Source organism: Epinephelus moara, chromosome 1, assembly GCF_006386435.1.
Source record: "Epinephelus moara isolate mb chromosome 1, YSFRI_EMoa_1.0, whole genome shotgun sequence".
Classification (NCBI taxonomy): domain Eukaryota; kingdom Metazoa; phylum Chordata; class Actinopteri; order Perciformes; family Serranidae; genus Epinephelus; species Epinephelus moara.
The window spans coordinates 34,286,024-34,306,040 of NC_065506.1; the positions used below are offsets into that span (position 1 = coordinate 34,286,024).

At 41.8% G+C, this 20,017-nt stretch overlaps 3 protein-coding genes across 3 annotated transcripts in view; 1 reads left to right on the forward strand and 2 right to left on the reverse strand.

Annotated features, from left to right (window-relative positions):
• Positions 1-4,694, forward strand: part of grtp1a (growth hormone regulated TBC protein 1a) — a 13,742-nt gene extending 9,048 nt beyond the window's left edge. The window contains exons 6-8 of the mRNA XM_050054626.1: positions 346-518; positions 2,394-2,579; positions 2,723-4,694. Coding sequence (XP_049910583.1) covers positions 346-518; positions 2,394-2,579; positions 2,723-2,815 — 452 coding nt within the window. The 3' untranslated portion in view covers positions 2,816-4,694. The remainder of the gene's footprint in view (positions 1-345; positions 519-2,393; positions 2,580-2,722) is intronic.
• On the reverse strand, positions 3,580-12,970 carry lamp1a (lysosomal associated membrane protein 1a). Its single transcript, XM_050054596.1, has 9 exons — positions 12,552-12,970; positions 9,152-9,258; positions 8,822-9,041; positions 6,629-6,790; positions 6,313-6,518; positions 6,070-6,195; positions 5,916-5,982; positions 5,662-5,829; positions 3,580-5,309 (listed from the first exon to the last, which is right to left on the reverse strand). The coding sequence occupies exons 1-9, from the start codon at positions 12,604-12,606 to the stop codon at positions 5,170-5,172; spliced, it is 1,251 nt and encodes a 416-aa protein (XP_049910553.1). The 5' UTR covers positions 12,607-12,970; the 3' UTR covers positions 3,580-5,169.
• Positions 12,971-14,277: 1,307 nt separating this feature from the next.
• Positions 14,278-20,017, reverse strand: part of cul4a (cullin 4A) — a 12,386-nt gene continuing 6,646 nt past the window's right edge. The window contains exons 7-20 of the mRNA XM_050046791.1: positions 19,905-19,994; positions 19,737-19,819; positions 19,188-19,255; positions 18,793-18,911; positions 18,507-18,699; positions 18,283-18,387; positions 18,038-18,148; positions 17,029-17,114; positions 16,761-16,868; positions 16,490-16,603; positions 15,773-15,878; positions 15,506-15,678; positions 15,238-15,390; positions 14,278-15,142 (exon numbers count right to left, since the gene is read on the reverse strand). Coding sequence (XP_049902748.1) covers positions 15,047-15,142; positions 15,238-15,390; positions 15,506-15,678; positions 15,773-15,878; positions 16,490-16,603; positions 16,761-16,868; positions 17,029-17,114; positions 18,038-18,148; positions 18,283-18,387; positions 18,507-18,699; positions 18,793-18,911; positions 19,188-19,255; positions 19,737-19,819; positions 19,905-19,994 — 1,605 coding nt within the window. The 3' untranslated portion in view covers positions 14,278-15,046. The remainder of the gene's footprint in view (positions 15,143-15,237; positions 15,391-15,505; positions 15,679-15,772; positions 15,879-16,489; positions 16,604-16,760; positions 16,869-17,028; positions 17,115-18,037; positions 18,149-18,282; positions 18,388-18,506; positions 18,700-18,792; positions 18,912-19,187; positions 19,256-19,736; positions 19,820-19,904; positions 19,995-20,017) is intronic.

The window sequence follows — 20,017 nt, forward strand, 5'->3', positions numbered from 1 at the left end:
TGTGTGTGTGTGTGTGTGTGTGTGTGTGTGTGTGTGTGTGTGTGTGTGTGTGTGTGTGTGTGTGTGTGTAGGTGTTGTGATTGTCCCTTTACTCTGAGCTAAAAATAATCCTGTAGGTCACGTGGTCTTTATCTGTCCGTGGCTGAAGACCTACAGTATGTTTTCATCTGTATGTTACACTCCACTCAAAAAAGGAAATGTCAGTATAGATTAATTAAAACTGTTTTCTCTTCATGTATTTGTTGATATCAATTTGCAGTTAATTAAGAGGTATGTCTAACTCACAATAGTGTGTGTGTGTGTGTGTGTGTGTGTGTGTGTGTGTGTGTGTGTGTGTGTGGTTAGACTACTACACTCCAGCCATGCTGGGGCTGAAGACGGACCAGGAGGTGTTAGGTGAACTGGTGAAAGTTAAAATCCCCGGAGTGTGGCAGACCATGATGGATCATAATGTCACGTGGACCCTGGTGGTCTCCCGATGGTTCATCTGCCTCTACATAGACGTCCTGCCAGTAGAGGTGAGTGTATCTGTGTGTGTGTGTGTTTTCATAGTGCGGATGGGGGGAAGTCCTGCCATTGTCACAGCTGTTTATTTATTACACACAGTGTCCTCAGTTAAACTTGCTTCATTCAAAGGTTTAGGGAGGCTACTGTGGTGACTGGCATTCAGGGCTTTATACAATTAATATACAAGACAGCAAGGTTATTTTAAACTGTGATGTTTTGTCGCTAACATACAGTATGGTTCTAATCATACAAATAATGAAAGCTCTATCAAATCACACTGTTCACTAAATCCATGTGCTTTATGTCAGCGCTGTTCTAATATAATAAAATAAGCTTTTTATTCCTCTTTTTCTCAAATGGCCAACCAACCACATAAACAGTCCTTGTTGTTGCCAACTCCCTCCGTTAGCCTTTGGATGGGTGTGGACTGTTATGTTCATTCTCTAAATACACTTGGCGCTTCACGAGGAGGGCGTAACACATGCAGATGTTCATGCTGTTCCCTCCAGATTCACCCCCTCACACAGCCAGTGGGAGTTAATACTGCAGCAATAAGAACGATTCCTCACTAACGTCCCATCCCAAGATTGATTCAGGGTTGCTGCTGCATTGTCCAAATTTTTCCACTGCCCTACTTGAGAACAGCACCTGAGATGCAGATTTCTAATGCTAGGGAAGCTGATAGGGAAGTGCAAATTAAGGAAAGGAAGAATATATGGAAAATAATTTACCTCTTTAACTAATTTAACTAAACATATTGTTTCTCCTGACTTTATTTCTCACCTGATATCTTAACAATACATGCATCTCTGCTGCTGGAAAATTGCAACCAGGAGTCATGTTGGAGAGGAAGAAACGGTCCAAAGTGTTGCTTCATTTCACGAGGACACATAATAACAGTGCTGCTGTAATGCCAATAAAATTATGACTTCAAGTGAGGGTCATCTTTCTATGCAGCATGGGCATAAATTCCAGTAATACCATGTATTGGAGGCTCTACACATGAGCACCACTGCTCCCCAACCAAGCAGCATGTCTTATACAGACAGTAAATATCCAGTTATATAACATTAGCACCACAGAGGCAGGCTTAGCACATTTTTTCTTTGACTAAGAAAACCTAAATAAAAAATAATGCTGTACAAATATTCTCTTATTTCATCCATTTTACATGGTGACAGTGTTGCTACACTGTGTTCAGATCATAGACTGTAAAAATAATGGACGCAGTAACCGTGACGTCAGCCTTTGGTTTGTGGACTCCAGTTTTGAAGCCTTAAAGATTCAGCATCAAGTTCAGCATTTTGGCCATCGCCATCTGGGTATTTTAGTCAGAAGTGACCATATTTGGGCAAGAGGCTGCCACTGTGGAGGCTGGCGCTATTGGCAGACAGTCTGTCACTCGAAGTGGCCCACCCTTAACTATGTGTGACAATAAGCCTTAATAAAGTGTAAACGGGTGTCTTGTATAAAAATTCACCCTCAGTACAGTTGTCAAGAAGGAGGAAACTAGCTTTAAAGACACGGGGGTCTGTGGGGATTGACTGGCCTCCGGAGGCAGCCTCAAGTGGTCGTTCAAAGAACTGCAGTTTGTGGCACTTAAGTGTTGGCCTTCATTTTCAGCCCCAGAGGTTGCTGCTTGGTTCAGACTTTGAGATAACAGAAGAGTTGCGTCGACCCTGAATACCTACGAAGCCCTAATTTTTTTTCTACACAGAAACCCGACCAGTAATCAATAAGGGAATCGATAAAGAATCCGACTAATAAGCAGAACTGATAATGGCATTGATATGGCATGGCATAATAGCATCTTATCAGTTCCCATCCCTAACAGTTGGCACGTGTTTGCTGGAGGGATTTACTTCTTTGTTATTGTTTCTCTGCAGACAGTCCTGCGGATTTGGGATTGCCTGTTCTACGAGGGCTCCAAAATCCTGTTCCGTGTGGCTCTGACACTGATACACCACAACCAGGCTCTGATTCAACAGGCCCAGTCACTGCCGGACATCTGCCAGAACTTTAAGCAGATCACCCATGGGCCGTTTGTTGATGATTGCCATACTTTCATGCAGGTAAAAGAAAAGGGAGGTATCCCATCACTGCCAGTCATTAAGAGTGTCAGACACAGGAGGAAAGACTGATCAGTATAAAACAGATGTCCCTTCTTGTTAACGGTCTGTAATCCTATAATCCTGCTGTTTTTTGCCTTTCCTAGAAAATCTTCACTGAACCAGGAAGTCTCTCCATGGCAACCTTGACTAAGCTGCGGGCGACGTGCCGCTCTCGCGTCATTGCTGAAGAATCCTGAACCAAACTCGACTACCTGCTGCTCAAACTCAATACACATTCCACTGGGATGAGCACCCAACAGCTCGTTTGCACCTTTTTTTTTTAACTTACTGATTTAATGTCACAGTGAAACCACATACTGCTGTATTTTGTCTTAAACATATCTTCAGACGATTGTGCAGCCCAGGTGTAAATACATGGTTAAATGAGAATATTCTTAGCAATGTGCTGTATGAGCTAACGATTTTCTTTTGAAGCTAACGTAGTTTATTTTGGTGAATTATGCACTTTACTCCAGAAAGTCAGAGACGCTGTAGAGAAAAAGCTTGGCAGCATATGGTCAGATAGAGAATCTGTCAAACACTGTGAGCTCAGCCAAGAGGCCTACTGTATTTCACATTGAATGTTAAATGAAGACTCCATGCTGGCACTACCTGCTGTGCTAATCGAATGTATATCACACTGATGTCATGACACAATTTTTTTCCCAAACATTTCAAATCTTGTTGGTTGTGCGATGAAACAAGTGGAATTGAAAGGGCTGTTCTCTTTTTCTAAACAAGGCGTGTCCAGTTTGTTCTGTTCGGGCTTCGTGGCCCTTTAAACTGTGATAGTACTTACATCAGATTTTGTTGCACTGGACAAAAATAACCTTGGCGGCGATCCCAGCTTCTGAGTATTCTCTGTAATGTACACCTGGTTACACAGTTAAGAGTGAACAGCCGTGTTTATTTCACACAAAACAAGATAAATTATGAAGGAGCTGTTGCATGAAATACACTGGACTTTTAATATTTTTATTAACTTTCAGTAAGAGGCATAATAGAAAACGAAATCAAACCATTTTCTATAAAAATAAAAGATCAAATCACTACAATTCATATTAACATTTCTTTAAGGAGAGAGTGGGGGAAAGCAGGAGAATGGGAGATGAATCCATGCACCTGTTCACTTATAATGTTAAACACATTTTAGTAATGCAGAGTTGCACTCTGTGTATGGCCAGACCACTACACACTGATTACACAAAGCAGCTCTCCACCTTTTCATCATCACAATTACCGGATTGTGTTTAATTAGCTGAATTAAGCTGTGCCTCAGTGCACTGTAGAGACAAAGTCCTTCCCCTCGCCACTTTACCCATGGGACCTTATTTCAGATATTACAGTAGTCCATGCTAAAAGACGAACAATTATTTGATCCTGTTCAAACTGTGCCATTAATTTATACTTATGATGTTTGTTAATTTAAAAGATAATTTTGCAAGTCAAGGAAGTGGCACTTTGTCGTAGGTAAACTACAGCTTTCATCTCGCACAATTCAGGATGCTAACACCAGCTAGCTAGCTAGGTACTTTAGCCAGGTTCTACGCAAAAATTAGGTTTATCTTTATGATTTGTTTTATCTAGCTACTCCTGGTGTTTTTATCAGCGGGAAGCAAAAGAACGAGCAAGAACTGCTACTTGTGCGAGTACGACCCTGTACAAAACACAGGCATCGTAGCCTCAGAGAAAGAAAGCCATGACATATGCGACTCCTGTAGTCTCTTTCAATAGTTTTTCAACAAACTGTACCTTTCTTGACTCGCAAAATGTTCTCTTAAATTAAATCCTGGCACAATTCAAACAAGATCAGAAAATTATTTCTCTCACCGTTAACTACCGTACATTTTCTGTTTCCAATTTAAGGTCCTATAATCGTCCACTAGAAGGGGCGGGACTTTACCTCTCTATTGGGACAGTCTGCACTGTGGAGGAAAACATTTGTAAAACACTCAGAGCTTTCCCTTTTTAGCTCATGTAGTTAAAAAAATGCTAGTGAGCATGTGTAGGTGTAAAAATAAAACTCCACCTAACCTGAAAGGTTTTACTTGCACACACAAGCCATTAAAAAAACAATTATCTTTGTCCTTCAATTCATTTGACCCTCCCTCTGACTCTAATTTGCAAATGATTTTTTTTTTTTTATAAATAATTACACCGCTAAAAACAGCAGTTCAAGCAAATCCAACCAACCCCTAGAACTTAATGGAGCAAGAGTAAACAGCTGACAGTGAACTTGCCACAGCAAATTCAAATTGCCTCCATCGACTGTGTGAAGACTCGGTCCTCTCACGCTTTATCAAGATGCACACCATCTAAAGTTAGCAGGTCTGTGGCGTCTCAATATCATCTCACAGAGAAAGTGAAAGGTAAATAAAAAATATTCAGAGGTCACGTAGGATAAATGCAAAAACATGCACTCGCCACAGAGTAATAACTGCCTCCATTCACTCATGCTCGTGTCCATAGTCTATTATGCTCCTGCTTACACACACACTGGGATCCATCTCTCCACTGTTCAGTCTGTCAGAAGTGAAATGAAGGGGTTCATTCAGATGGTCTGGTATCCAGCGTGGCTCCTCTTCCTGCCTATTAGATATGCAATGAGGACGATCAGCACCAGGCCGGCGAGAGCTGCTCCGACAATGATGGGGATGAGCATCTGGTCTTGATCCATCTGACACTCCTCCGCTGGAGACGGAAAGAAAAGACGAGAGGGATGTGAATTTTGGATCTAGAAACAACGTTACTGTCTCACAGTAAAACCCAACACTGCTCTCCAAATATACTTTGTGACCAAGCGGCAGCGTCCAGTGACTGAAAAATGAAACCAAAGCAGAAGTGCCAAAAAATGCAGTTTCTTGAATGGCCACTAGAGGCTTTGAGTCGATCCTAACGGACCCTGATCAGGCCCAAAAAATCAGGCAGAAGGAAACTGCCAACTGAGTCACTTTGCAGAAAAGTCAGAGGACAAAGATAAAGAAAACTTAGGATAAAGAGTGAGTAAACATCAGTGAGGATGATTAAAATAAAGGACTTGTACCTGTAGCAAACTGGTTGGTAGTGACTGCAAAGGGTTGGACCTGCAGTCTGAATGTGTTGAGAGAGAAAGTCGGCACCACAGCCAGAGTTTGCTCAGCATTGCACATGTAGGAGCGGCCCAGCGTACTCCGCAGGTAGTCCAGACTGGTGTTACTGGCTGTGAAGGGAGCTGAGGACAGAAAGACGGATCAGTACGTTTTATTAAGCAAATCAGAGCAAAGTCAAAGAGTATGTTGCTTGCAATGTATGACATACCAGTCGCATCAGTCAAATTAGCAAGCACAGTTATCCCACTCAGGTGGTACTTTTTGCTCGTGGAGTTCTGTGGACGGGAGGAGATGGGTTTGAATCAACACTTGTATCCACACACAAACAAAAACTAACTCAGCTACACTACTTACTCTCTTACCAGACTGAACATGAAGGTGAGCGTGGTGCTTCGCTCCTGTGTCAAAACCAAGGAAGCACTGCTGGCCTCACATGATCCTGATGAGTTTGTCAGATCTGGTGTCAGGTTTATTAATTCTTGGACAGTCTGGAAAAGTAAACAAATATAAATGTTGTTTGGAGTTTGTTGCGCAGAACAGACTGACAACATTCAGTATGTATTGATTATTTTACTATGAGTTTTCCTGGTGTGTAAATCTTTTACCTTATTCTGAGACACAGAGAAATAAGAGATGTTGAGCTGCAGTCCCATTTGGGCCAGGAGACATGCAGTGCCGTTGCCGTTTTTTACAGAGTAGGTGCCCCGCTCAGGTGTTCCTGGAGGGGTCGGTGCTGGAGCTGCAGTTGTTGTAGTACTGGCAGTGGTGGGTGGAGCTGTAGTGCTGGCCTGATCTGCCATACACACGCTTTCTGTGACGAGAGAAGTGATAAAGGAATGTGGAATCGATTGGCCGTTAAAAGAAAAAACAAAACAAAAAAACCCAACTCAAAACGACCTAGAAACACAATCAGAGTCGTACCTGTTGGACTGAGGTCATTTCCTGGCATATATGCCTCCAGTCTCATATTAGAGAAAGTGACAGTTGCCCCACCTACTCTAAAAGTGGAGGGGCTCACACAGCGGTAGGTGGTGTTGATCGTCGCCCAGATCCCAACTGAAGCTGACACCACAGTCACCACATCTGGAACAAAATCAAACAACAAACTAGTTATAAATATGTAATATGATACCTGTAGAGTATGAGCCCATGTGTACTAGGACGTTTGAAATGCATTTTAGCAACTGATTAATTTACTTATTTCTGGAAAGCAATGATCTTCTGAGATACAACACATCTTCCTAACCTACTGAATCAAACTGTAAATTCAATACACAGACATATTTTGTGCTCCTATCATGCTTAAAGGAAAACTTCACCCACAAAATGACTTTTTTTTTTTTTTTTTTTGTAAGATATCTTTCTGGGCATTTTGCCTTTAATGGACAGGACAGTTAAGCATGAAAGGGGGAGAGAGAGAGGGGGGGGGGGGGGGGTGACATGCAGCAAAGGGCCACAGGCATGATTCGAACACAGGCCGTTGTGGCAACAGCCTTGTACATGGGGCACCTGCTTTTTGCATATGAGATCAAACATCAGTATGTCCAGATGGAGGGCAGGCAACAGGAGGACTACCACTACAAATGCCTATGATGCGCACTGTTTACGTCTGTTCCAATCGATCAATTTGGGAAAAAACAAAGGCCACTTTAAGTCCTGAAATTAATAGGATGTAAAGGGGAGAAGTAAAAAAAAAACCTCACTGAGAAACAGCGACAGATGTGCTTCAAAAACCTCTGTCTTCAGTCTGGATGAGCTGAGTTAGCTAATGTCAAACATTAACATCAAAGTGTTATGTTGAACATGTCTTGAGTTGGATGCAGTTACATTGTGCTGTGACAGCTTCTCTGTGTTTTTAGCCATGACCCAGATTTTTAACAATGTTCCACCAGACCTCTGGGAACAGTTGACCTAGTAGGTGGAAAAAGCAGCTAAAGTTAGCAAAAGTTAGCTGGGAATTTTAGCCTGACAGCAGTGCATCCATGTACAGAGTTGAAATATATAAAACAAAGCTATACTAAAGTACATTTACTCACGGAACCAAAAACAAGACTTAAGTCTCTTCACAAAATAATTTAAGTCCACTGGACTTTTGTACACTTAAGTCTGCTCTCCATGCAACGTTAGTAATGTTAGGAGGTCTGGAGGATGACGTAATTTGTAACAATGATCGTGTCCACAGCGGGCAATCTGATCAAGTTGTGAGAGAAATCACATTTCTTCATTTTGTATAGATCACTTCCAACATGAGCTTTAATTTTCTGACGATACTTGCTGCCTGCAGATTCATCCAACCCTTTTATGTAGTCACTTTCCTCTATATCCAGTGATGCAGTCCATGGAAATATCACTTCCTGCCCTCCATCTGAATTTTGCCTGTCATGATAGCAGTGTGATGCAAACAAGCTATTGGAGTCTGGCTTTGAAGAGAGCATAGATAAGTTTCACTTTAATTTCAGTTTTAATTGTTAAGGTTTTAACAAAAATGCACGTGTTTGAGGAGTACTGATCATATGAGTGGATAAATGAGACTTGGATTTTATTGCACAAGTCGTGAGAGAGTTTGTAAACAGATGTTTTGATGTAGTTCTGCTGTTCTGCTGGAGGCATGCAAGAAAAACAAAATTTTCTTCATGAATTCAAGGTAACATGTCATGACTAACTGATATACAAATGGTCATTTTGAGGGTGAAATATTTCTTTAAGGTCAAATACTGGTTGCTTGTGGTATCTGTTTATTCCAAATTCAAGCCACCAGTTTATTTTTTTTTTATTAACACGTAGTTATTGTTCACCTTTCCCTGTATTGTAATATAACATTCATTTATCCATTCATCTTCTAACCGCTTCATCCTCTTGAGGGTCGCAGGGGGGCTGGAGCCTATCCCAGCTGACATCGGGCGAGAGGCGGGGTACACCCTAGACATAGTCGCCAGACTATCGCAGGGCTGACACATAGAGACAAACAACCATTCACGCTCACATTCACACCTACGGACAATTTAGAGTTATCAATTAACCTAGTCCCCAATCTGCATGTCTTTGGACTGTGGGAGGAAGCCGGAGTGTATACACCTTACACTGTTGATATCAGGTTCAGGTTCTTGTTCTCACCGGAGCTGTTCGCCTCAGGGAAGATGGAAGCGTCGCTGAGGTTGTACTGCAGCGTCAGGTTAGCGACACTGTACTGACTTCCATTGGTTGAAAAGCTCAGCCCCAGCGCATGGCCAGGTCCAAACACCGCCACCAGCCATGGCGAGCTGTCGGCTGTGCCACACGAGCTGCTGCCTGTATCAACCGTTGTGGAGTCAGGCAGAGGCACCTGCACTGTTCTCTGAGGTAAGACAAGAGATAGGATGTTCACAAGGATATAGAGTCAATTAAATCAATACATACTGATGCTTTCAGAGATGGAAACCAGAATGTTATCATCACTGTACATACTGTGCTGCTGGAGGTGTTGTACGTGATGGAGAACGAGGCAGAGAGCTCAGCCTTAATGCAGGTGGAGTTCCCCTGCTTCACCTCAAGAGTGACAGCCTGAATGCAACCTGTAGAGGAGAACATAATGAGCAGGGAGGCACACTAGTGAAATATATGGGGAAAAATTGCAATGAAAGCAAACATCTTAAAAACAAGCTCACTTGAAATTAAAATCTACTGGAAAATTACCTTTTCTCCATATTCAGACAAATATGACAATGATTGTGATATGTTGTTACAAATGAACTGCTGATCAGGGCTGCAGCTAGCAATTTATTTCCGCCCATTATTTTCTTGGTTAGATGTTTTGTCAATAAAAAATTAGAAAACAGTGAAAAATAACATCTTCACAGTGCATTTTCATCCAACCAACAGTCCAAAAATCCAGAGCTATTCAGGTTATTATGTTACACAAGAAAAGCATCAAATTCTCACTGTAAAAACTGTAAAACCAGCAAATGTTTGACTTCTTTGCTTAGAAAAAAAATGACTAAAACGATTACTCAGTTCTCAAAATAGTTAAAAAACTGCTACTAAATGCATCTGGATGCTGTGTGTAACTACTGTATTGATGTAAAAACACACACTTGTTTATTGATTCATCATCTGGTCTTCTGGTTTGTATTTGACTTGCCTGGTTACATAAAGGTTACAGGATGAGGCCAGATGATTGCAGTGATGATGATCACGACGTACAAGTGTTACATGATGCCATGCCCTACATATGAAATAAAGCACTTCACACAAGTCACCACCAGAGGTCTGCATACTGCTAAAAGTGACAGACCAAGACCAGAACCCCAAACACAATTATAGAGCTTGTTGGAGCTACTTGTACAAGGTGTAACTGAAACTCTCCTAAGCGTTGAGACAGGAGTCCTATTGATTAGCTCATTTAACCTGGCAACTTTCACACTTGCATGCTATTAATACCATCATGCCCTGGAAACTGCTAACTCATGTTGTGTGTGTGTGTGTGTCTGATAGTGTCTGTAACTCTTGAACTTATTGTTTGAAAGCTACAACGGCTATTCAGGACTCATGTACTTATCAATCCCACAACTCATATCCTTTAAAAACTTCTCACCCATTTTTATAACACAGTAACGCAATACAGGGGTTTCAGCAGTTGCTTCACACTTACCAGAATGTCTACATACTGAGGCATTTTGTGGCCGCTGTATGACAGCTTCCAGTTAACCTTCCGACAGCACCGATTTTCCTTTACTGTAATCTGTGGTACTAGATTGTGTTTTATTTCTTTATTCAGTTCAGTCATATTTTAGTGATAAAGGACTTGGAGTGACTTGGACATTTCAGGACTGATAGAGAACTTAATAAATAAATATTCTGCCCACAGGCCACTAAGAAGTATTTACGGAACTGAAAAGATGCTCTAAATAGATGTTGGTTACCTGCTTACATTGCTGAGAGACATTAGCATTTAGCTTGTGGACCATGCCACTGGTACTATTCCCATAACTCACTTATTACGCAGCTGACTGACTGAGCTCTTCCCGCTTTCTTATTCATCTCACTTCCCCTCCCCTCACTTCCCTTCATTTTGAGCTTTCTCCATTAATGTAATGTATTGATCCTACAGGAAAGAGCACCGTGCTCCAGTCCTCTGTCAGTCTCTGTCACTCACATGCACACACACACTCCCCTCCTGCTGCCTTGCTGAAACTTGACCCAGACCCTATGTCACCTCTCTGTTCACCCGGTAAACACACAGCAGACAGTTTACACAACACTGCAATCTGATCGTGAGGTAAAAGTGGCTGTGTGTACAAAGTACTGAGCTGCAGATAGCTCAAGATAGATGAGACGGTCTGCATGGGGAGGATAACAAATAGGGCTACACAATATATGGTGTTGTTTTAATTGTCACTGCGATGTCAACTTGTTTTGAGTTGATTGGACAAACATCAGTAGAAAACTCAATTTTAAATACAACTCATTATTTTTTTTGCCTTTTTTGTGTCCAATGTTCAATATAAATATAGGAAATAATTTCCTGTCTTTTTTAAAGACAACAAGCCGTTTGTTGTATTTTAGCAGTATACTGGAAGCAGCAGAAAAGCAGAACACTTTAGGATCTGTTGATTTATCACAAGTAACATTGTTATTGCGATATTCAACAACTTTATCGCACATCATGTATCATGTATCCTTCCTGACACTGCAACTTATGCTGTGAATATGCATCCTCATGTGGTGCCACTGGGCTTGGTTTGTAGCAGAAATCCTCAACATGGTGCAGAGCGGCAAACGAAACTGAACTATAGAGTCAACTACAGTAATCACATGGTATATTTTAGGATGAGCACTAAAAGGTTAAAAAAAAAAAACATACTGCAGCTACCCCAGCCACAACTGCATTGGCCTGTTTTCCTGTGTCAGCAGCCAGGTGTCTGTGCGTGTGTGTGTTCAGGCTGATTAAACTGGTCATAAAATAACACTGGCAGTAGGCCTCTACCGGGCTGTGTGAAACACAAAGCCATCATAGCGGTCACATGAAGCTCTCAAATGACTCAACAATGAGGCCGATCTGCTGGTCCACAACATTAACAAAACCTGGGTATTATATTAGAATAGAATAGAAAAGAATAGAATAAAGTCCAGGGACTTCTTTGGTATCTCTGCTCTGTTTTGACACAACTACCTGGGGACAAATGACATTTTGGATTTTCTGACAAGTCCATGTGAAACTTTACACATCAGCTTTACGATCAAACTTGGAGGGACATATAAGTTTGCACTGGTTAGGGGCCTTATTATGAAGTCAAGACATGATTTAATATAATAAATTATACATCAAATGGTGGGGTTAGACTCCTCACCTGACTTCAGTAATAGTCTATTACTTTATACTCAAGTACACATTACTATATAGCATAGTTACATTTAGACAACACTTAGCTGCAACTACTTATTTTAATTGTCAATTAAGCTGGTGATTATTTTCCAATTAATAAATGGACCTAGATAACTATAAATAATAAATAAATAAATAAACCTGTAAAATGACAGAAAAGTGCACGTGACATCTTAAATAGTTCTGTCTGCCCATTCAGTTACATTGACACACAGTCTCTGAACAGTTTATAGTCAACTATATTCAATACAAAGACACATTTTGAGAACAACAATTTGATTGATCGATTATCATATTAGCTTCCGTTTAATCTAGTCGTTCAACACGATTAATCGACTGCTTGCTCCTGCTAAGCCACCTGTTCACACTAACATGCTAGCCTGGACACCACGGCGGACCAACGGTCAGCGCTCGTGACGTCGTTCGGTCCAACGGTAGCAGCAGCAGGGCTACGAGGTTAGCTTTAACCTGCAAAACACTCACCTAAAACCGCACACCAGGCGATGATGAGCGCGGCCAAAGCGTGGGAGAGTTTCATCCTTCCGGGCGGACTTTACTTCTTTTTGTCCCCCCCTGTTAAAGAGAGATAATAGCCCCGGGAGGTGGTGTTGTGTCGCTGCTGCTGCAGGCGCAGGTGGGTCTACGCGGCGAACTGCACTTGACTTGACGGACCGTTAGCTTAAACTGAAGCGTCACTGTTGTTGTTGTTGTTGTTGTTGTCCTTCTTCCTGTTGTTGTTTACGTTCCTCTGCTCTCTGAATATAAACGAAGAAGAGTTGTTTGTTGTTCCTAAAGCTCGTCTTGCTGGTAGAAACTGTCGTTAGACGCGGTTAGAGTCGGTACCAGCCGCTCCGAGTGAATAAACCATGACTCGTCATGTGAACTGGTAGCATTTAGAGCCACCCAGTCACGTGAGCCCGCCCCCTCCTCTTTCTTTCACGAGCTCGATTCAAGGCAGCGATAATAAACTGTCCTCTGCGCCATTTACAAAGACAAAATGTCACTGATAAACACTGCAGATTAAATAGTTAACACATCTCCCACTGTGTAATTGCCTGAGAAAATTACTGCTGATAAATATGACAGACTTACATAACTGTACATAGTGTCGGGTGGGTGTGAAGAGGCGCCTCATGAGAAAAATAGTGCACTTCCAGGAATAATATCACAACTCTCCTTCGGGTTAGTGACATATGTCAACGCTAATTAATCAAAAGTAATTAAAATACAATGTGGGAGCAGAAAAAAACACCCCAACAAGTAAAAGAATTTGTCCTGGTTGGTGGGTTTGCCTTGTCTTCCTGACACATTTCACTCAAATTCCTACCAAAGTACAAAGTGTTGAATACAGGAATGCACTTGAACACAACATGGCTTAAATACATGCAACGTACAGTAACGAGCTATATTGTATATGAAATGTACTGTAGCGTGTGAGAGACCGCACACACACACACCCTGTGCTGTGCAGGCTGCAAAGTGCATGTGTTGTGGCTAGTCAGCTGACACCTACATCAATTCACGAGGGAGTGCAAAACCCTAGAAGGAACGCAGGGGCTGCTCTAAAGCTGCAGCCCGAGACTTATCAGGGCCCTGCTACATTCTCCCTGCATAGCTCAGTCATGCTTTTTAAACAAAAGACATGCAGTTTACTTCTCTTAAAGTGACACTAGAATGTCATACGACTAGAGGTTGATGATGTCTTTAGGATCTATTTTTTTAATCGTGCAAAAGCTGTACATTCCCTGTGGTGATAGTGAAAGCAGTAAGAAACACCCTTTCATTTCCAGTTCCACTTTCCATTAACTTGAGCAGCAAAAATCCTAAATGGCTAATGCTAATAAATCCCAAATTGAATTTTTTTCAAATTGAAATCAGGAGTGTGGAAAAGGAAACAGACATCCTTATTGTATCATTTGGGGCTGAGTGATACAAACTGAAAAAGGACAACAGTGTTTTGATGCATAACAGACATTCTGATCGACATAATGTCCATGTTTTGATTCTTAAACACATCACACAGCTGCATACAAGACAGACACCCTCGTTACTCACCAGCCCAAATGTACAATGATTGGATGTGTTGCACACTGTCAGCATGAGGAACTACATAGCAAACTCAAGCTGACAGTCAACAGGGCAGATATGTATTTAAATTTTAAAAAACAAACACTACCACTAGCTGTTTATCTACAAATAATTCATTGAATCATTAAATATCCATTTATTCAGGTTCACTTTTCTCACTCTTACATAGAATACAATCTGATCTACAAAAACGTCAGCACATGACATTGGACATTTGGACATTTTGGTCAAAACATATAAGATACCCAAAGAAATACCCAAGTGGGTTGCCTGCATGTCATTTAGCGCCCGTGTTACAAGCGATGAACCCTCCCTCCGACCCCAAACCCTGCGTCCCACTTCATCCTTCCCCGAGTCTCTTCTTGTCCTCAACAGCTGTTTCTCTGCCAAACCAAGCAATAAACCAATCGTGTTTACACTCAGCAGTTGATGCAGCCATTCACAAAGAGAACAAAAAAGAAAAAAAATCTTAAAACTCAAGACAAACCAACTATTGTAGAAAATAAGTGATTTTAGAACAATGTAATGGAGGGGGGAAAAAAAATCCAAATCCCAGGGAGGAAAATGAAAACAGAGGAAAGTGCTAGTTATTTTCAGTTGAGTTTTGCATTAGCAGATTTGTAAGTCACATAAGCCAACCATCAACAACCTGAGCCACTCCTCCAGCCCCATCCCACTCAAGATCACACACAGTGGGGAACAGTTCAGCCAAATCTCTCTTGTCTCTCTGGAGCTCTGTGTGACCTGGACGCTGCGTCCAGGATCGTGGCTGGAGGGAAAGGTGGGCACCAGAGAAGAGTCAGGTGGCTGAAAGGGCTGTAATGCTGTTTTGGGAGGGGCCAGCTGTGCGCTTGCTGTGAGGAAAGCATGGCGGTAACAGTGGCGTCCCTTCAGGCAACATAGTGGTACTGGTTAGGAGTCTCCTTGTCACGTTCCATGTAGTCTCTGTCTATGAGCGACTCGATCCGTTTCTTCAGATCGCCGGGCTGTAGAGAGGAAAGCAAGTCAGATGCTGATGAGCTTTGTGTGTGTGCGTGTGTGTTGGAAGAAAAATCTAAATGATGATAAGTTAGGACATCACCTTTACAGGGAACTTCAGCTGGTTGTAGAGCTCCGACACCAGTAGATTATGACTGAGGGTCTTCCTCATCTTCATGATGCGCACCACAGCTGCATCAATCTGATACTGCCTGTCTTGGAACACACGCTCTGTGGTGCTTACCTGCTCCTCCACCTGTTTGGAAAAATGTGTTTAAGAAATGGATACGAACACTCCTTTTAAACAGGAAAACACATCTAAGTGGTAAGTATAAAACTGTACAGTACACAAGTAGTGACAGTGTTTTTACCGTTTCCTTCATCTGGATCTGGTTGATCTTGATGCGGAACAGTTTGTGTTTAAAATCGTTGTTGAAATTGAAACGGTCTCCGTCTTCCACGTCTTTGCCTCGGGGGTTCTTGTTGAGGACGCGCGCTTTTCCACACGCCAGGGACTGCAGTGTACGTCTGAGCTCTCCCTCCTCTGTGCAGGACAAGAGAGGGAATGTTATAGTGATACAGCAGGTACCTTTCTCACAACAGAATAGTTGTAATACATGTTTAAAGAGGTGTATAACCTATGCCGGTGGCGGTGCGAATCTCCTCCATGCTGAATTCCTCTCCCTCGTTAAACATCAGCAGCACTAGCGTCTGGAAAAGCGAAACCTGCAGCTCCTTTTTACCCTGTGAGATAAAATAGTCATTGTAAGTGCAGTTAAGACATTTTCTCAAGTCCACTGACCCTGACTAAGCCCTGCCTCTTTGTTGTTAGTCAATGACAGTCTGTCAAGCTGTCAGAAGGAGCATGGAGCCCACACTAACTGCACTCCCTGAAGAAATATCATCACATTTTTGGAAAATGAAAAAGAGATTTCAGAGAGAAGCAAACTAAAGGGTCAAAGGGTTTGAAGAACATGGCCAGGATGTTGAACTAACTCAGCAGCAAAACAGGTTAAGAAAGATGAAGACAGAAGGTAAAGCGTAATGTACAAATCACAATGTAAAAGTGAACCACTGTATTACCTGGTGATCGAGATACAAGACAATGAAATTAAACCCTGCCTACTTTCCACCAGCTCTTTGTCATGTGTGTGCAGATGAACAGCGTTTGGATTGCCCCCATGCCGCCAGTTTCTGGAACTCCATCCGCAGAAGGGTATCGAGCTCAAAGGGCAGCCAAACACTGTTCATTTGTAATCATAGTGTATTGGCCGGTCTGCGTTTGCTGCCAGGACAAAGCGAAGTTTCAATGTGTCTTTCTTCTTTATGTCCCGTTAGGATGCATATGCCCTTACCTCTTTAAACTCCGCCTTAAGCACAGCGTGGCCCAGTGTGGGCTGCCACTGCAGCTTCCTCCCACTGTGCTTCCCCAGGTAGAACAGCTTGAACACCTCCTGGAGTTTGACCATCTGCCAAAATACAGATGAAATTTGTACCAATATTGTCTGTAACACAGTCTGTCAATGATCAGTTGATGACTCTAAGTTTAGAGAATAATCAGTGAGAAAACACAAACAGCATCAGGCTCTCTTCTTTTGACAATGTTTTACCATGTTGCACGCTTACCTCTGCGGGCAAGTGGACCTCCATGGGTGTGTATGAGGGCCAGTAGCCCATGGTGAGGATGTTGACAGTAAGTTCTATGTTGCTTGGCTCGCTCTGGTTCTGCATATACTGAGTAGAAATATCATAATTCTTACAATTATGCATGAAAAATGCATTTAATGACACAGAACAGTGGAATGCATACACATACTGTAAACACGGCATCAATATTTCCAAGTGACACGTGCATGTTTATTAGTGTATCTATGTGCACACAGTTTGAACGTACCTGTTTGAATTGGATCATGATGTCTTTGGACAGTTCCATGTCCTTGAACATGCCCTCTAGCTTACTGGTAAACGCTGCTCCGCATTCTGGAGGAAGTCAAAACCACAATATATCACACAACTGACTTGTTCTCACACCCCCACATGTGCGACCATGACATACTACCTCGGATTTATTGATTAATCAACTCTTTACTTTAGCGCTTCATCCACTACAATACTGGGTAGATGTTTTTAAGGGCTGCAACGAACAATTATTTTTAATGTCAATTAAGCTGTCAGTTATTTTCTTGATTAATCAATAAGTTGTTTGGTCTAGAAAATTTAAGGAAATGGTGAAAAATGTTGATCAGTGTTTCCCAAAGCCCAAGATGACGTCCAAAAATGTCTTGTTTTGTCCATAACCCAAAGATATTCACTTTACTGTCAGAGAGGAGTAAAGAAACCAGAAAATATTCACATTAAAGAAGCTGGAATCAGAGAATTTTTTAAACTTTTTTCCTTAAAAATGACTCTGATTAATCTATTATTTAAATTAGTTGGCCAATAATTTAAAGGTATACTATGCAGGACTGTTGATTTAAGTTTGTAACATGCTTGCCAGAGAAAGTGAAATTAAAAATGAAAGCCAACCACAGATTCATTCTCGTGAAGCATTTCTCTATATTTGCGGTTTTTTGCATCATGTCTCTTGGCTGCCTGCTGCTTGCAGTCTGGCACTTGGTCTCTACCTTTTTACAAACATCCCACCTCAGCTGAGCAGTGTGGGGGTACACGACCAGAAACATCTTGAACACAGAAAATACGAAAATACAGGCAGAGGGGAAAGTCTCCCCGCACCCCTCTCGTGGGTCCTTAGTGATGATTTAGAGGGATTATGTCTGTTTGAGTCTACAGAAGTAGAGCTCCAGTGTATGTAAATGCAGCCATATATCCATGAGCTAGACGAGGGTTTTGATTAATGCAGGCATTCAACTTGCTAATCCAAATCCATAAAACTTTGGACTCACCGTGTTTGAGCTTGGAGAGCATGGACTTTTCAGCGTCAACAGAGGCACTCTTGCCGACCAGCAGACGCTTGGCCAAGTCCTTCTTATAAAATGCTTCAAACACATCTTTCCCTGAAGGGGGAAAAAAACAGAGATCAAAAGGTCTCATCAGAGAGTTTCAAGTGTCACAGTGGTTAGTTACACTGTGTCACTAAGAAAGCAAACATATGCATTCAGCCACACACATACACAGAAATGTAACTGACCGTGTATGAAACGGAAGATTATCATGATCTTATCAAGGATTCTCTCCAGCTCCTCCTCTGTAGCCTCCTTGTTCCCTGCTCTCAGCTTCGAATCAACATATTTAGCTGAATGGGAAGCAATAAACAAGGGAGCCGTTATCACATGCTGGACTCATGAAAACCACATGAAAACGTATGGATCTGAGTCACAGCTGCCATGGCATGTCGTTATTTGCTAAACCCACCGATAAGCTCAGCAGGTTTGTTGGGCCTCTTGTTGATGAAGGTCTCAAAAGCCTCCTTCATGGCGTTGATGAATCCCTCGTTCCGTGCAAAGCAGCTCTGTGCTACATTGTCCATTTTGTCTTTGAAGTCCAGCAGGTCTTGGACCATGTCCTTGTCTTTCTCTGGAGTACATACGATCTCTCCACCGAAGGACTACGACCAGAAAGTTTTAACAATATTTGTATACATTTCTCAGACATAAAAGGACATGCAAATGTTTTTTCGTATATGTTGTTTGAGCTATACCTTTATGTAATCCCTCCAGAACTGCAGCAGTGTGGGAAGTCCTCCCTTCACCTTGCTGAAGAGCTGGTAGAGGAGGGCCAGCTCAGTCACACGATTCTCATCCAGCAGGGTGCTCAGACCTGGGACAAAAATATAACACCTTTTTAGCATTTCATATATTAAACTATAAAAATTCAACTGCATTTTACAATTTTAATCAGAGTGTCCCTTGAAATATAATGCAAACCAAATGAACACCACAAACTGAAGCAAAAATGACCATAGAGTGACTTAGTATATTCATGTACACACAAAAATTGTACACATCAAGCTGTACAGATGTAGTATATACTGCCACACACACAAACACACATGCTAACGTACAGGTCTTATTAAAGCCTTCCACACAGACATACCTTTTTGTAGCATTGCAGTCATGTGTTCTCCTAAAAGTTGTTTCTCAACGCAGCTAATAAGTGGTTTCCTGTAAAATAATGAGGAGAAAAAAAAGAGAGAAAATGCATCCACATATTTAAAGTCTGTCCTTTGATTCAAGAAAATGCCTTTGATCTCACCTCGTGAGTAAAATTCCCAGTCTAAGTCTTGTAATTATTTGTTGAAAGCTAATAAAAAAACTGGGGTTTAAGATCTGGGGTCAGGTGCTTAAAACATAGACTGCAAAAAAAAAAATCGATGTAGCCACCATGATATCACCCAATGGTTTTTGGACTCCTGTTTTAAAGACTTGAATTCAACATTTTGGCCATTACCATCCTGTTTTTTTGGGAGCCGGAAGTGACCGTATTCGGGTGAGGGTGGAGCTGGCTCATGGACTATGGTGCTGCCTTGTTAACAGCCTTTCACTCCATGCTACATGAGGTGTTATTTTTTTATTTAAGTTGCTTATTTTGTACATATGATGTGATTTATGTCTTGGTAGTTGGAAAATATAAAAAACAACTTACTGAGTGCTCTGGTCGAGGTAGCTCATTATACGATCGTTCTCCTCCTCCAACCGACGAGCCACGTGGTGCAGGTACTCAGGCACCTGAACACACACAAAACACACATACTCAGTATACTAATAAATCAGTGGCGCTAAGTGTATAACAGGATATAATCGCCTCACTCACATCTCTCTCCTGCATCAGCCGCTGTCCCTCTGCTGCATACAGACGATTGGTCTCAATCAAAAACCTCTCCTCAAAGGAATCTTTGTAAACCTTTAAAAAAAAAAAAAAAAAAA

Excerpts from the sequence above, each read along its gene's own strand:
- lamp1a (XM_050054596.1), bottom strand. The coding sequence starts at position 12,606 with ATGAAACTCTCCCACGCTTTGGCCGCGCTCATCATCGCCTGGTGTGCG. Across the intron at positions 5,830-5,915 it reads TAATTTGACTGATGCGACTG|CTCCCTTCACAGCCAGTAAC; the intron begins GTATGTCATACA and ends TTCTGTCCTCAG. Across the intron at positions 5,310-5,661 it reads TACCAACCAGTTTGCTACAG|CGGAGGAGTGTCAGATGGAT; the intron begins GTACAAGTCCTT and ends TTCCGTCTCCAG.